This window comes from Camelus bactrianus, chromosome 15 (assembly GCF_048773025.1).
Source record: "Camelus bactrianus isolate YW-2024 breed Bactrian camel chromosome 15, ASM4877302v1, whole genome shotgun sequence".
NCBI classification, from domain to species: domain Eukaryota; kingdom Metazoa; phylum Chordata; class Mammalia; order Artiodactyla; family Camelidae; genus Camelus; species Camelus bactrianus.
The window spans coordinates 69139660-69154961 of record NC_133553.1 but is presented as its reverse complement, the minus strand read 5'-3'; the positions used below and the strand labels follow the sequence as shown (position 1 = coordinate 69154961).

Below are 15302 nucleotides of genomic sequence, written 5' to 3'. Positions count from 1 at the left end.
AAGATGACACAGTGGGTATGGAACTCTGCCCTTCCTGGAGCCCACGTGGGATCAGTGTCAGGCAGAACACCTCCTGAAACGCTGGCATAGCAGGATGAGCACCGTGGAAGGTGCTCTGGCACCAGGCCTGGCCCAGGCCTGGCCTGTACTGACGTCCCTATGCTGGGCCTCACCTCCACTGTTTTCAAGTGATGGTACAGCAGGTGATTTCGAAGGATCTTGCCAGCTCTCACTTTTGTGCTCAATGTAACTCTGGGTATTCTTTTTTAAAATAGGAACTGCAAAACCCATGCAGCCGCCACGAGTGAAAGACCCAGCGAGCTGTCCGAGCAGAACCACAGGACTGAACTCCCTGGATGTGCTCCTGGCCCCCCTTAACCCCGGCACCAGTCCATCCTCCTGGGCCTGTCCTCCACCCACCCACCCAAACATCTGGGAATTCTGCAAAGATCCCCTTTCCCTCCCTAATGGCCCCGCTCCCAAGGCCCTCACTGCCATCGGCCAGGCTGGTGTAGGAGTGTTGTGGGGATGGGGCCGTGAGTCCTGTTGGGAGAAGTCACCTCATGTGTACTCATTGAGCACGTGTGTGCAAATGTGTGTACAACTAGGGTGACAGGTTCTGTCTCACTTTTGTGAGACACTTTTGTGCTGTGGGTGGAAACCTCTGACTCAGACTTTCCAAGACAAGCATGTCACATGGCTGACAGTTGCACGTGGCTGGAACAGGGGGCTGCCTTCCAAGCACATGACACGTGCATAATTACATATGAACGCGCACAAATGACTCCAGATGAGACATGGGATCATGGCTCAATGTGTGACCAGGGTCAAGACGCAGAGTGTGACCAGTGACCAGGACCAGGGCTCAATCTGAGTCTGGAATCTAGGCTACATCAGTGACCAGGGACAGAGTCATGGATCACGGTCATGGATCAAAACATCAAGTACTACTCAGATGACAGTCACATCACTGATGGCACTCAGCCCCCAGTGGCCCCCCCCACACACAAAACTCTGGACACACGTGAGAACCCTTCTCATCCAAACACAGGCCCAGACAGCACAGACCCAATCTCTGAACTCACTGGTGGAAGCAGACCTGGGGTCCTGTCCCTGGTCCCCACTTCATGAAACGCTTGATTCCTCTGAGCCTGTTTATGTGAGGAGTGGCCCCACTTGGGAATGGACAGGGTTTCTGTCCAGCAAAGAGCAGGGCAAAGAAGAAAGAATGGGGGAGGGGAAGCGACAGCCCCCTCCCTCCCCTGCCCAGCCCTGGCCTTTGGCCCCATGCTGTCCAGTTCTGGATCAGATACCGCAGTCCTCATCCTGAGCTGGACCACGGTCCTTTCTAAGCCTCAGCTTCCCCAAACATAACAGGCATAGTTAACCAGTCTCCTAAGGCCGTGCCCAGGACTGAATAGGGAGCTTGTGGGCAAAATGTGTTCTGGGGCACCTTCCAGCTGGCCTCAGAGCCCTGGGCCCAGGCACAGAGACCCTAACAGTGTCATCCACTCAGAGATGACCAGGGGTGGGCAGTGGGTGGGCCCCCCACATCTGAGGTGGAGGCCATGGCCAGTGGTAAGCACCTCATGGACCTGGCTGCAGCCTACTCCCCATCACCTCTCTGCCCCCACCCACAAGCAGGCTGACTCTGGTCCCGAGGATGGGAAGCTGAGGCTCCCAGAGGGTGGAATCTGCCCCAGGTCCCACAGTCTTGGGGACTGCGAACGTCACACTCACTGGGCTGGCCAGACTGCGCACAGCCTGCTGCCCTAGGGGCCAAGGGGCTGGGTCCACATCTCTGGAAAGCAATTTACCACCAAGATCTTCAAACTGTCCAGGGGACTCAAGGCCTAAGGAACAATCCAAAATGTGAGCAGAGCTGTCTTAGCGAGGGTGCTGGGCCACTGGGTGAACGGGCATCCCCAGTGCACTGCAGGCAGCCTTCAAACAGCCACTGGGGAGGGTTTCTGGGCTGTGGGGAGGGGCTTGTAATGACATCAAGGGGCCACATTAAACGGACCTGCAGCCACAGTGTAACCTCCCACTATGGCTAGCCTGGGCCCTGAGAGCACTTGGGCCCTCTTTCTTCCTTTTTCTTTTTTCAACCTTTTTTGATACTCCACTTTGAACAAAGAGCTTGCACCACGTGCAAAACCCAGAGAAAAGCAGTTGACAGCAACCAAAGCCAGAGAGCCAGTTTCCCAAGGCTATGGGGTCTGCCCCTGCTCTCCCCAAGCCCAGGCCCCTGCCCCAGCCCATCCTCACAATCCCAGACCCAGAGTTGGAAAGGGCAGTGGAGTCTGCCATATGGCCCTAGATACTTCCACCACAGGGCCTTTGCACTGCCTGTTCCTTCTGCCAAAATGCTTGTCCCCAGACACCCGGTACACAGTACTGTCAGGCCTCTGCTCAAGCACCACCTGAGAGAGGCTTCTGTGAACCTGCTCTGAAAGGCACCTCACCCCACCTGCCACTCAGTACACTGGCTCCACTTTTTGGCCTGTGCCATGACCTGACAGTTTCAAAGGGAACTATACGTTCCCACTTTCCTGTCTCTCCTCGCTGGGGATCAGAGGAGGCTGAGGTCTTGAGTGATTACTGACCACTGACAAGGCAGTCCTCCTAAAGCAGTGCCTTGTCAGTGATCAGTAATCACTGAAGACTGGATGGGTGGGTGGATGGGAGGATACGTGGATATATCGATGGGTGGATGGATGGGTGGGTGGATGGATGAATGGATTGAGGGACTGGATGGGTGGATGAGTGAGTAAATGGGTGGATAGGTAGGTGGCTGGATAGCCAAGGGAGTAGATGGATAGAAGGTGGGTGGGTGGATACCTGAGCAGGTGGACAGGTGGATGGAGGATGGATGGATGATAGTCATCCCTCCCTGACAAATTCCATAGTTGCTGACACACAGCACTACAAACTGGCCCCACGCCCCTTGCAGCCTCCCCCCCGCACCCATCCATCCTCCTCTCCAGTCACATACTCATCCTGGCCTCACGTTCCTCCTGTACCCTCTAACTTCCACACCTTTGCTCAAAGTGTGTTTCTGCCTAAAGAGCTTCCTCCTGTTCTCTGACAGAAAAACACAGACTCCTCTAGGGTCAGCCACTGCGGGAGCCTCCCTGACCTCATTTACACACCTCCGTCACCGCACCACACCCAGCAGTACGGACTTGCCACACGTAGCCCCCTGGCCCACAGGCTGGCCTGGGGACTGGTGGAACCAGGGATGAGAGAGGTGGCTGGTGACAATGACATGCAGCTCATACAGACCCACCCCAATGGACACCAAACCTCTAGGGAGGAGGCCCAGCCACCACCAGGGTGATCTGGCCCATTGGGACCTGGTCACTAAGTTCTCTCCCACCCTGTCACCACAAATTCTGACCCTCCTCACTTCTGGATGCTGCCCCCATTACAGGGCTTTTGCACAAAAACTCTTCCCTGTTACTACATAGCTCTCCACCTGTCTCTTTGCTTCCTTGTGTCTGGGTGGACACCTGGCTCTGGGCACCCACGCAGGGCCCTGTAACTCTAAATCACTGCCTGGTCAGTCCAGCCCAGTGCCCTGTCCCCCTGGTTCCCGCTGCTGCAGCACCTGGCCTGGGCTGGTGCTACTGCCTGACAAGGAACTAGCCCAGAGCCCCAGGAGCACCCCCGTCTGCTTCCCATCTGATCCCTCGGGGCCTCACCCTGCTGCACCAGTTCTTGGCGGTGCTCTTGCAAAGCTATACCACCTGCATGTAACCTGGCCGGTGTTGGGGGGACCGCCACACCCCTCTGGATCCCCAACTGTGGACTTCCCTGGGAAGGGTGGAAGCCAGCTGGGTGGGACCCTGCTGCCTTAGACCCTCACCTGGGCAGGGAGACCGTGCAGGACAGACGGAGTGGGGGAGTCAGTGGCCCCCAAACCTGAAGTCTGCGCACCTCCCCTGCTAGGTCGGCCTCCCCCCGAGGCCCGAGGCCCCAAAGACAAAAAGCGCAGATGAACTTACAGGTCAGTTTCAGGCCACGGACTACAAGTCTGGTTGGTGGTGTCCTGGGAGGGAGGGGGAGCTTTCAGGCCACCTGCCGGCCCCACGGGCCCCACCCAACCATCACTGCAGGGCCCACCCTGTGCCCGGCACTCTGCTTACCCTCTTCCCACAGAGTAAGAGTTTGAGGGGGAGGAACTGAGACCCAGAATGGGGAAGGGACTGGCTCAGGCATCTAAGCCTTGCTTTGTGGCCTTGGACAGCTCCTATCCCCTCTCTGAGCCCAGATGGGGAGCAGGAGCTAAAGTCCAGTTTTATATGCCCTGGTGGCCACTCCAGTGTCTGGATGACCTCAAAGACCGCCTCCCCGGGCAGTCCACACCAAGCCTTTGCCAGTTGCTTCTGGGCCTGGAAGATAGAAGGGGTGGGTGCCATCTCTTACAGGTACCAAGGACTTCCCACATCAAGAAAGTCCTCTGCAGTCCCCAGTCATGGCCATGGCTGACTTACATCCACATAGTGTGCCACTGGGGACACAGGACTGTCAGAGTACAGAGGGCAGAGGAGGACCCTGGAGAGATGGGCTGGGCTGGGTAGGAGACCCCTGTCCCAGCCTGACCATTATCTGGTTGTTTGGGTAGTCGATAGAAACACAGCGGATGTAGGTGGGGGCTCCCAGTAGGCGATTCCCTCCTCGTCCAGCTCACAGCGTAACAGGATGAGGCATGGGGAGACGGCGGGTCAGCTCTGTCTCCTGATTCGCAGGTGGGTGCCCACCTCAAGCACAGGAGTCCCACCCATGGCTCCCAGGAACAAGCCCCTCCAGTTGGAACCCTTAGCACCAGAAGCAGACACTTGCCCGTGGCCACAATACAAACGACCCAGCACAAGGGACAGGCCTCCCTAGATGTCTTTCATTTAAAACAGTTCTGAACAAATGCTTCATGTCGGGCACTGCACCAGGTCCTGGGACATGGCAAGAGCCACACCTTCAGGGACCCCACCTGCGTGGGGGCAGAGACCTTTCCTATCCAGAGCTCTGGGGAAAACCAACAGCCGGGCAGACCCTGCTCAGCTCCACCCATGGGGGCAGGGGACCCGATGGCCTGGGTGTGCCGCAGCAGGCGCCAGGCAGCCTTGGGGCCAACTGACATCAGGTGTCCACTGCCTTAAACACAGGTACAGGCTGTGACCCAACTTACTCCCAGGGAATCAGGCACACTTGCGCACACACACGGCGGCGATGACCCTAGGAGACTGCCACAACCCTGTCACCCAACAGAAGCCACAGGGCAGGACAGGACCCTGCTCTACTGCATGGTACACAATCAAAATGAGGGAAAATGTGGTTGTACACGCAGACAAAAGGCCAGACAAGTCACACCATCCCACGACCTGGGTTTTCTTCATTTTACTTCTGTGGATTTGCAACACGCTACCCAGACGCACACTGTTCTATAAACAAAACACGGTGGGGGGGTTGCAACCACAGCTGGGAACACACAGCCCCCCTAGGGGGAGGGTCCCTGGGAGGACAAGGAACCCACAATACACTTGTTTTACAGAAAGTAAACACAGGCTCAGGGAGGGTCACTTCCTGAATGTTGCACAGCAAAGACAACTCCAAACCTGCTTGCACTCTTCAAATATGAGGGGCAAAGGACATCAATGCACTGATGTGCCAAGCCCCTTCTGGGAGCCCACTCTGCCTTTTCCACATCTCCCATCACTCCACAGGGCTGCACGGGGATTAAGACACCACGTTCACAGCCAACTTCCCACTTAGTGATCCTACAAGCCCCGGCTACTGTGTTAACGTCTCTGTGCCTCAGTTTCCCACATGTCAATGGGTGGCTCCATGGGACACTGCACTAAAGGACTTAAGGCGCTGGTTCCTGGTGAACTCTCAGGACACAGTGGTCCTGAGCCTCCGCCCCACCCCACCTGTACAGCCCCGGCTTCAGGGCCTGGGCTTCCTGGGCATGGTATGGCCGTGTGACCTGTGCTGACAGCCCCTTGGGCTAGCATCTCAAGGATAGGAGTCCCCCACGACACCGACCCCTCAGTCCTCACCTGTGGTATTGTGAGGACACCAGACTGCGGCCACCTCTCTGGCCAGGATCTCCTTCCAGAGCACAGCACCGAAGCTGTCCTCGTCACAGATCTCACAGGGCTCTGCCCAGGGGCCGGGACGTGAGTGGGGGTGGGGACAGGAAGAGGGGTGGAGAGCTGGCAGCAGGGCCAGGAAGGCCAAGATCCCTCCAGGAAATCCATCATCACAAGCAGGAGTCATTTCCCAGGAGAGCTGAGCCCCAAGCCCACCCAGTCTCTCAGGAAGCCCCTCCCCAGAGGCCAGCGATGGGGTGGGGGGACACTCACTGGGACACCATCGGGTGCTGCATTGCTGGTGCTCATCTTGGGGGCTCTGGCCGGCTGCTACCCCTAAGAAGGGCCCTAATCAGGCATGCTCCCCCTGCTGTATGCCACCACCACGTGACACTGCATCTGCTCCCCGATGCCCAGGGTGCCACTTCCATCCACTGCGGGCTGCCGCCATGCATAGAGGACAAGGAGGATGCAGATACTGGAGCCACAGGGCTGCTGACACAGGGACAAAGGGGCAGGAAGCCATGAGAAGAAACTGAGACCCTGAGAATGGAAGCCAAGCTCAGCTTGATACAGGAAAAAACAAATGCTTCACATGCACTTGATCCCTCATCATCACCCCCCTGCCCCAGCATCCCCAGGGGCACTGCAAGGTCCCACAATGAGATGCCACGTGGTCTCGCCCCTCCCTCGTGGTTCATGCCCAATAGGTCCCCCACCCACATGTCCCTCGGCAAGGCCCTGCCGTGGGCACTGCTGCAGGAAGCAGTCTCAAGTTTCCACCCCATGGCCCTTGCACTTGGTGCCCTGTATGAAGGCCCACTGTACTCCCGTGTGCCCTGCTGCCACCCGCGGAGCAGCTGGTGGAGCACGGGCTCCAACTTGTCTTTCAGGGGAGGACCCCTCCCAAGCACGGATCTGGGACAGAGCAGCCTGGCGGTCAGGAGGCGAGTGTGGGCCCAGAGGGGATTAGCAGTGGGGTGTGATGCAGAGGCCAGCTGGGCAGGGAGGGGCAGAGGTGCTGGGGAAGTTGGGGTCCGGTGCCCACCCCACTTCCCCCTGGAGACTCGGTGCCCTCCAGCACTGTCTACAGGCAGCTGGGCCAGGGTCTCCACTGGCTTTGCGTCCAGGTCCCCAGTGTGGGGGCTGGAAAAAGAGCTGGAGCCCCAGCTAGGTCTAAAGAGTGAATGAATGAATGAAGGAAAGACACCCCACCCATCCCAGTGTTGCCTTACACAACAGGGTGATGGGGAGATGGGGTTGAGGATGGTGCTTGGGCTCTGTTTCCTGGGCACAGGTCCTCGCACCCTGCTGCCCTCTCCCTGTGGTCCTCGGTCCAGTTTCCTCTGAGCATCGTCTCCTCATCCCGCTCCTGCCCCAGCCATGACCTGTGCGCTCGTTCTCCCACGCCCCCCAGGGACAGCACAAGTGATCAAGCTCTCACAGCTGCTGGCTGAGCACCAGGCTGAGCCTCCCCGACACCCAGCAGACTGGCTGCTGAGGGCCTCCAGGCCCCCCCGGCCACCCTCCTTCAAGCCCTCTCCTGGGTCTTCTCCATCCTGGCCCTCTCCCCTCAGCAGTCATGACTTCATTCCCCCAAAGACCTGAGCCCCTTAGTAGCCCCAGTGCCATGGGGGACACGATGAGGGACAGCCTCTAAACACTGAGGAGCCATTGAGGAGTGAGGAATGGAGAAGCCTCACATCTGGGGCAAGCACTCCAGGCCATGCTGATGGGCTCGGGAAGAGGCTGCTTCACCCAGGCTTTCTCTCCGAAGGCCACACTTAACCCAGATCACTCCCTCTTCAAGGGACCCTGGTGCCATCATCCTCTTTATTCTCAGGATCGCCCTGAGGCCTCTGCCCTCCCAGCAAAGCAGGGTTAGGGTGAACTCAAGGGCACGCAGCCTCACCAAGCACCTACTGTGGGCCAGGTTCAGGCCGGGCCAGGCACCCTGCATGTGCTGACATGGCACCAAACGTCGTACCAGGAACGAAGGAGACGGCACTGCCAAGGCCCAGCTCCAGAACCTAAGCTACACCTCGGCCACTGCCCCATGCCACCTACTCCACTGGGACTGGAGCAAGGGAGCTGGGCTGCCTGAGGGCAGGTCACACCTGGCCTGGCAAGAGGGTCCCCAATGCCACTTGGAGCCTGGCTTCTCTGTGGCCCTGGGAAGCAGACCCACCTCCTGGGGTGAGAATGAGGATGGCACAGATCCCAGAGGGTGGGCTCTGAAGCCAAAGGGCCAGGTTCACATGGTGGCCCCGCACCCACCATCATGGGCCCGTCAAGTACATCCCATCCCAGCCTCACACCCATCATCTGAGGACGGATTGATGCCTGAAATGGGAGATGACAGATGTGGACACGTTACTGGGATCAGAGTTGATCCCAGGGAACCCACTTTGATGGCCAGCAGGTGCAGTGTCCAGGTGCTCTCCTCTGGAGAGGTCTGCTGGACAGGTGCAGAGTCCCCTCCCAGCAGTCCCCGTGCCTGTTCTGGGAACCAACCATCAAGGGGGTCTGATGAATGAACTGGTCACTAGGAAGGGACACCACTAACTCCCCCAATTTGGAAGGCGGGGCTCCTTCTCCCTGCTGAGTTATGTGGCAACCGAGAACTCCACACCCCCCACGCCCTTCCAGAAACTTCTCTCCTCTCAGAGCCAACCCTCCCACAGGTCCCACTTTCCCCTGAACCCAGAGGCAGAGTCCCTCTGCCAGACAAGGGACAGATAGAAGGGGTGGCTCCAACCTTACTGGGGTGGGTGTGCACCGTGCTTGACCCCTGAGCTTCTAGCTGTGCAGTAGAGGCCCAGGGAGGACTTGCCAGGGAGGGCCGCGGGCGGGGGCAGGGCTGAGCTCTGCATGGACCCTGACTCTGGGGGGGCCAAGGGCCTGGTTCTGAGCCCCATCCTGGGTCTGGACACAATGCCTTGTGCTCCCACAAGGGAAGCCTCTCTGCTCTCATTGTTCAGATGGGAAGATGTGAGCCTGTCCACGTGAAGCAATGCCCTGCCTCCCCTATTGAGGAGGGGGCCGAGTGGGATGGGGCTCCACACTCTTCAAAGAAGGTTGCTCCCACCAAGGTTGGCTCTCTGGGGAGCAACCTGGGCAAGGGAGTCCTGCCTCCCCCCTGCCCCTGCTCCATGCTGGTCACCTCAGTACACAGAAGCCTTGCGTCTCAGACCATCCAGGAACCAAATGTTCACTCCACGTACAGCAGAGACAACTGAGACTCAAAGAAACGTGGTCCAGACAGCCAGGAGGGTCTGCCCTGGAGACAGCGTGGAGGCCCAAGTCTCAGAAGACAGGTGAAGCCAGGGTCTCAAGGATACTGCACAAATAGGACTTCACTCTGAACTGGGAATGTTGTGGAAGGACCCTGGGGGCCAGGGGGAGGAGAAGGGGAACAGACCAGGGCCTGGAGGAAGGCAGGGAGCCCCAGGACTGCCTCCATGCCCTTGGGAAAGGGTAGGGGAGAGGCTCTGAAGGTATGAGAGCCGAGGCTACCCAGACATCGGGCCTTCAACACTGCCACTTCGCTCAGGTGACCTCAACAGCCCATGACCATCCCTATTTGGGAGATGCAGACAGAGGCACCAAGTTATCCACCAGGCTGACAAGGAGAGGAGCTGGGATCAAACCCAGGATCAGATTCCAAGTGCTCTGCTCACTGGCCCCCAGACTAAGGCTGCCTGCCAAAACTGACCACAGGGTCCTCTGCCTGGCACTCTACACCTCAGTGGTCTCCCTGCTGAGCCATCCCACCCCATCACACTGAGATAAAGGGAAAGAAGCCTGGGATCCAGGAGACAGGACTGGAAGCAGGGCCAGGGTGGGCACATCCTGCCCATCCCCCTTTTGCTGCCCCAGCCCAGGTCCCAACTGGAAGCCTGAGTGACGAGGAAACTGGCAGTGGGTGGGAGAGAGAGGATGCCCCTTGTTTCCAAGGCAACTGCTGCAGCACTCAGTCTTTCAGGATAGACTCAGGTTAGGCCTCAGCTGCTAAAACACCGATTATTTCAGGGCTGGTTACCTTGGTAACTCAGGTGGTGAGGATGTGGTGGGAGGAGGGGGCGGAGAGGAGGGATCAGATCAGGATAGGCCACGCAGGGGGCCAGTGGCTCACAGGACTGCCCGCCCCCCAAGCCTAGACATGACCCTGGTCACACACTGAGTCTTGATCTTCACCACAGACTGACTTCTGATCCTGGACACAGGGTGCTTGGCCCCAGTAATACACAAGCCCTGATTCTGGTCACAGACCACCCCCCGACCTTGGCTGCACTTTCACCACAGAGCGACACTCAACTACTGGTGGATGCTCTGCATCACGTATGGAGCCCTGATCCCAGAAGCTGACTGCCCCCTGACCTTGGCCACGCTCCCATCATGGAGGGACACTCAGTGAGTGGTGACTGCTAGTTTTGTTGTCATTGTTGTATCTTTAACGTGTGTCCCACTCATAGCTGACACTTGACAAATGTTATTCAGACTACTGCATCCACAATGGGGGACTGTCCACAAGGACTCCTGGGGCCCGCAGTGCTGGGCAGAGGCTCTCAAGACCCCCTTTGCTGGGTGGCCACAGGGCTCCTGGGCTGGGTGGGCTATTAGGGGGCAGCAGAGCAGTGGGCAAGGCTGGGGGTTGGGCTGCCCCTCTCAGGCCCAGACAGAAGCAGCCATTCTTCCCTGGCTCAAAGCCCCCTCTGTCTGTAAGCCTCGTTTCTGTCTCATTACTGCATTAACAGAGCCAATTAATGGTGGCCAGGTAGCCTTGGCCACCTAGGAGAGAGGGCACATGGTGAGGGGGCTCCCAGCCTCCTTCCCACCCTGATGGCCCAGCCTGGAGGCTGTGGCCTCCCTGGCCCCTGTGGCCCCAGTCGGCCAGGATGAGGGCCCTGCGAGAGGCCTGCATCCTGCTAGGCCTTCCTGCTTCCTGGACAGAGCTCTCCTCAGCCCAGCAGGTGGGGCAGCAGAGGCAATGGGTCAGCCCCTGTCCATTCCTGCCCTGCTCTCGCCTACCAGGCTGGTTCCCTAGGCATCCAGGGCGTGGTCCAGAGCCTCTGAAGTTAGGGCCTGTCCTGGGGCAACGGGACTCCTCCTCAGCCCCCTGCATGGATGTGCAAATGAGGACCACAGGGGACAGGACCTCTCTCTGAATTCCCCCACACAGTCCCCAGTACCCCCTACCCCAGCACCCATGGGTCCTGACTTGGCCCATATGACCAGGGGTAGGAAAATGCACAAAAGACTACCATGAGAGAGAGAGGGACATGGAGCTGAGAGGCCAGGGGAGCGGGAGAGTAGCTGCAGAGATGCCGCCAGGCAGACAAGAGGTGGAGGACAGAGGACAATTGCTCTGGCCCAAGAAACACTTCCCAGCCAGATGCGTGATGTAGCTATGTCACATTTGGACAGGCCAGGCGGGGGCAGGCCTGAGAAAGGGCCATGTGTTGGCCTGGGCCTCCTGCTGGCTCCCAGCTGGGCTACAGATGGAGGGACACGTGACCCAGCCTCCCCTAACCAGGGTGAGGGGCGAAGCTCCCTAGCACAGGCTCAGCCAGCAAGAACTGGGGCCGGGCACCTGCCTAGCTCAGCTACGTGTCTTCTGAATGACTGCTGGACCTCTTTAGTCTGTGTGCCACCCCACCCTGACATACATGTGCACACACACACACTCCTCCTACCAGTAAAGTGCAGTGCAGGAGACACCACGGGCGGGACAACCAGGTGACAAGAGCTGGTTCTGCCCTCTGTCTCCCCCTTACAAGCTGTGTAACCCTGGATGCTGCCTTAACATCTCTGTGCCTCATTCCACTACATAAGCATTAATCCAGGGCCTCCTGTGTGCCGGGTTTCATCAGCCAGCAAGCAAACTCCTCTGCCTTGTTGGGGGCTACATCGTGGCAGGACAGAGAATAAGGGCACAGGAATTACCCGGTGTTCACAGGCGATGCCATGTGGGAGGAGAAAGAGACAGGGTGCAGTGAGAGCATGGCTGGGGCTGCTGCCACTTGAAGCAGCATGGTCAGGGGGTCAGGATGGCCAGGGCACAACAAGCTGAGGGAAGGGGCCCTGTGGGTGTGCGGTTGAGTGTCCCAGCCCAGGGAACAGCCTGTGCAAAGGCCCTGCGCAGGGGGCCGCCTCACTGAGGAGACATCCCCGGGCTGCTGGGAGGAGTAAACTGGTTGACAGGCGGTGCTTCCTGCACAAAGGAGACACTCAGATGTGGCTGCTGTCACCACCACCAAGATCTTTACTTCAAGGTCTCAGAGCATCAAGGCATTCGGAGTCCCAGGCACGCACATGGGGTCTGAGCTGCCTCTGGGCCGAATGATCGTGTCCTGTCCTGCAGCCGAGCTCCCCACTTTATATCGTGGCAGCCTCAGCCCTCAGGACCTGCCAGCCATCTTCCCCCAAGGCCCCCAGCCCTGCCACACAGCCTTGACATGCGCTTTGTCACAACTGCTGAAAACAGCCTACACACACACACTCACACGATGGATTCGAGTACCTCCCACGCTCACAAACACAAAAGAACGCAATGCACACACGTACATACTGACATGCTGGAAGGGGGCAGGCGTGATCGTGTGCACACACATGCCCCATGCACTCAACACATGCACACACACCCCTTGTACACACTCCACCCTGAAGGAAGGAGGAAAGCTGCCCCAGCCAAGGTGGCAGTGACCTCCACCTTGCCCAGCTCGAAGATCTGCCCTCAGGCCTCCAACCCCAGTGCTGGGGACCCTGATACACGGATGCAAGATTGAGATTTTCTGATGTTTCCTGGATGCCACACTTGCACCCTCTTCCTGGGGTTTTGGCCACCTCTTCCCTCATTTTCTGATCCTCTCCGGCACCACGCTGGTTCAACATGTTTCTCACCCAGGGTACTCGGACAGGGGCCGTGAATAGAAACAGGTCCAGGATAAACAACCTCCTTTGTAACTTCACTTAGCTTATTCTGTGCCTCTACAGATGCTATTCTGTGGGATCCATGAGTGCCACTGGCTCAGGAGAGGCCAACGGCCGTGGACAACATTACCTGGTCCCGTGATGACCTGCTGGCAGGAAAGCCCAGCCCAGACTGGCCCCTGCTGCCCTCCCAGCCCTGGCTAAGGCCCCAGCCTCCCGCAACATCCTGCACTTCCTTCAAAGGGGGGCTCCCCTCCCAAGTGTCTGCAGGGTTCCCTACCTGCCCTGCTGCCATGGACGCACGCCCGGGGTCCCAGTTCACAGATCATGCCCTCCTGAACAGGTGCCCCACTCACCAAGGACACCAAACAGCTAAGAAGGTGGACTGTGCCCCCAACCCCACCTTGCTGGGACCCGCCCAGCACACTGGTACACCCACCTTTCCCTCTGACAGCCACAAGGCTTGCCCACACCTCTTTCAGAATCTTAAACACAGGCACCTGAGCAAGTCAGCCCGGCTCCAGATAACATGAAGCCCCGATACCAGGGAACCCCCTCACCCCGCACCTGACACCTGCTTCTTGTGTTTGGGTGTTACCGCCTCCTCCCTCCCCCGACCTGGAAGGCAGCACCAGGACACAAAGGACTTTCCTTGTACCTCTTCACTGTTCTTAGTCCCTGGAGCAGAACACCTCCCAGGATCTGGGGAACTAGCTGTAGGATAAGGATTTCTGCGGCCACAACACAGGCAGCCCTCAAACGGCATCTCCTGACCACACACCCCGAAGGCCAACTCTCATTCTGCCCCCATGTCCCAGGAAACCCCTGCAGGCCACAGCAGCCTACTGGCCCATTAAAACCATCCTACCTGCAGAAGAGGAGGGGCCTTCCACCAGCCAGAAATGAAAAACTCCCTCATCTTGGGAGAAACCAGACGCATCCTTCCCTGCACACTCAGCAAGCACCTCCCAGTGTGCTGGCACCACGCCCGGCCCTGGGGGCCTCAGGCAGGCACCCCAGGTCCCTATTCTCTCAGTGAGCCTGCAGAGAACTTCTCAGTGCAACTGGCTTCTCCAAGGGAGTGCTCAGGGACGGGTGGCCAGGGCAGGCCTGAAGAGGAGATCTTCTCCCCCGTGCCCTCTGCCCAGAATGCTGCTCTCTGCACCTCTCCCCAGTGGTCACTCACCTGGAGCGCATCCCCACCCCATCCTGGGTCAGGCTGGTGAGGCAGTTCTCAGGAACACCAGCCAAGTCACGGGGGTTGTGGTTGCCCATGACCAGGTGTTCCACAGAGAAGCTGTCGCTGGGGTGGGAAGGCCCCGCCCTGGGGCCCGGTGTCATCTGCTGTCTCTTGATCTGCAGGAACTGCTTACTGGCTTGCAGGAAGGCCAGGGGCCCCGAGGAATTGCAGAGCCTCAGCACCTCGTCACAGTTCTCCAGGCCCAGGTAGCTGGGTGTGGACTCCAGGAAGGATTCTAACTGGTAGATGCGGACGCAGGCGGGGCTGCTGCAGGTGGGCACCTTGGCCACCTTCATGCAGAGCTTGTAGCGGTGCAGGTTCGGCTTGCACAGGGTCCAGGAGCAGCACGAGGCATTGGCAGAGAACTCAGTGGCCGCCAAGAAGTACCCAAAGAACTTGCCCTGCACCAGCATGGGGCACAGCCCACCCCAGGACGCACATCCGTCTCTGAGGCCACACTTGGCTGGCGCCCAAGCAGCAGCAGCAGCAGCAGCAGCAGCGGATGGAAAACCCACAGGGCGCCTGGGGCAGCGGCCTGGCTCCTCATCCTAGCTGGAGGGACTGCCAAGGTTCCACAGGCTGAGCAGGCAGGCATGAGCCAGGCTTTGACATGCCAGGGTCTGGCGGCGAATAGGGCCAGGCCGGGCTTGGGCCAGGTTGCAGAGCTCTGAGCGGAGGCAGGAAGAAGAGAGGGCTTCAGGCGACCAAGGGGCAGCAGTGGCTCCTAACATCCGGGGACTGGACGCCAGCCTGGGGCTGCCAGCGGCGGCTGGAAGAGAAAGCAGAAGAGAGCACTATCAGCCCCGTGGGGAGGCTGGGACTCGAGCATGCTGGGGGCAGTGACAACCCCGAGCTTGGGGCCCTCACACAGGACCCGGGCCTGCTCTCAAACACCTGCTCTATGCACCTGTCTGTCACCTGCCAGTATGTTCACCTGCAGGGGCTGGAGGGGCAGGAAGCCAGGGGCCCAGGCACAACCTCTCCCACATAGGCCTGGGTAGGAGTAGTGGGCAGCCCCAGACAGGGCTGCAGGCCAC

The 15302-nt window shown here is 58.9% G+C and overlaps 1 protein-coding gene across 3 annotated transcripts in view; it reads right to left on the bottom strand.

Moving 5' to 3' along the window:
• Window positions 1-15302, bottom strand: part of LOC141573291 (adhesion G protein-coupled receptor B1-like) — a 41047-nt gene that overhangs the window by 14108 nt on the left and 11637 nt on the right. For all 3 annotated transcript variants that reach the window (XM_074341434.1, XM_074341433.1, XM_074341435.1), the window contains exon 5: window positions 14212-15034. In XM_074341434.1, coding sequence (XP_074197535.1) covers window positions 14212-14678 — 467 coding nt within the window. In that variant the 5' untranslated portion in view covers window positions 14679-15034. The remainder of the gene's footprint in view (window positions 1-14211; window positions 15035-15302) is intronic.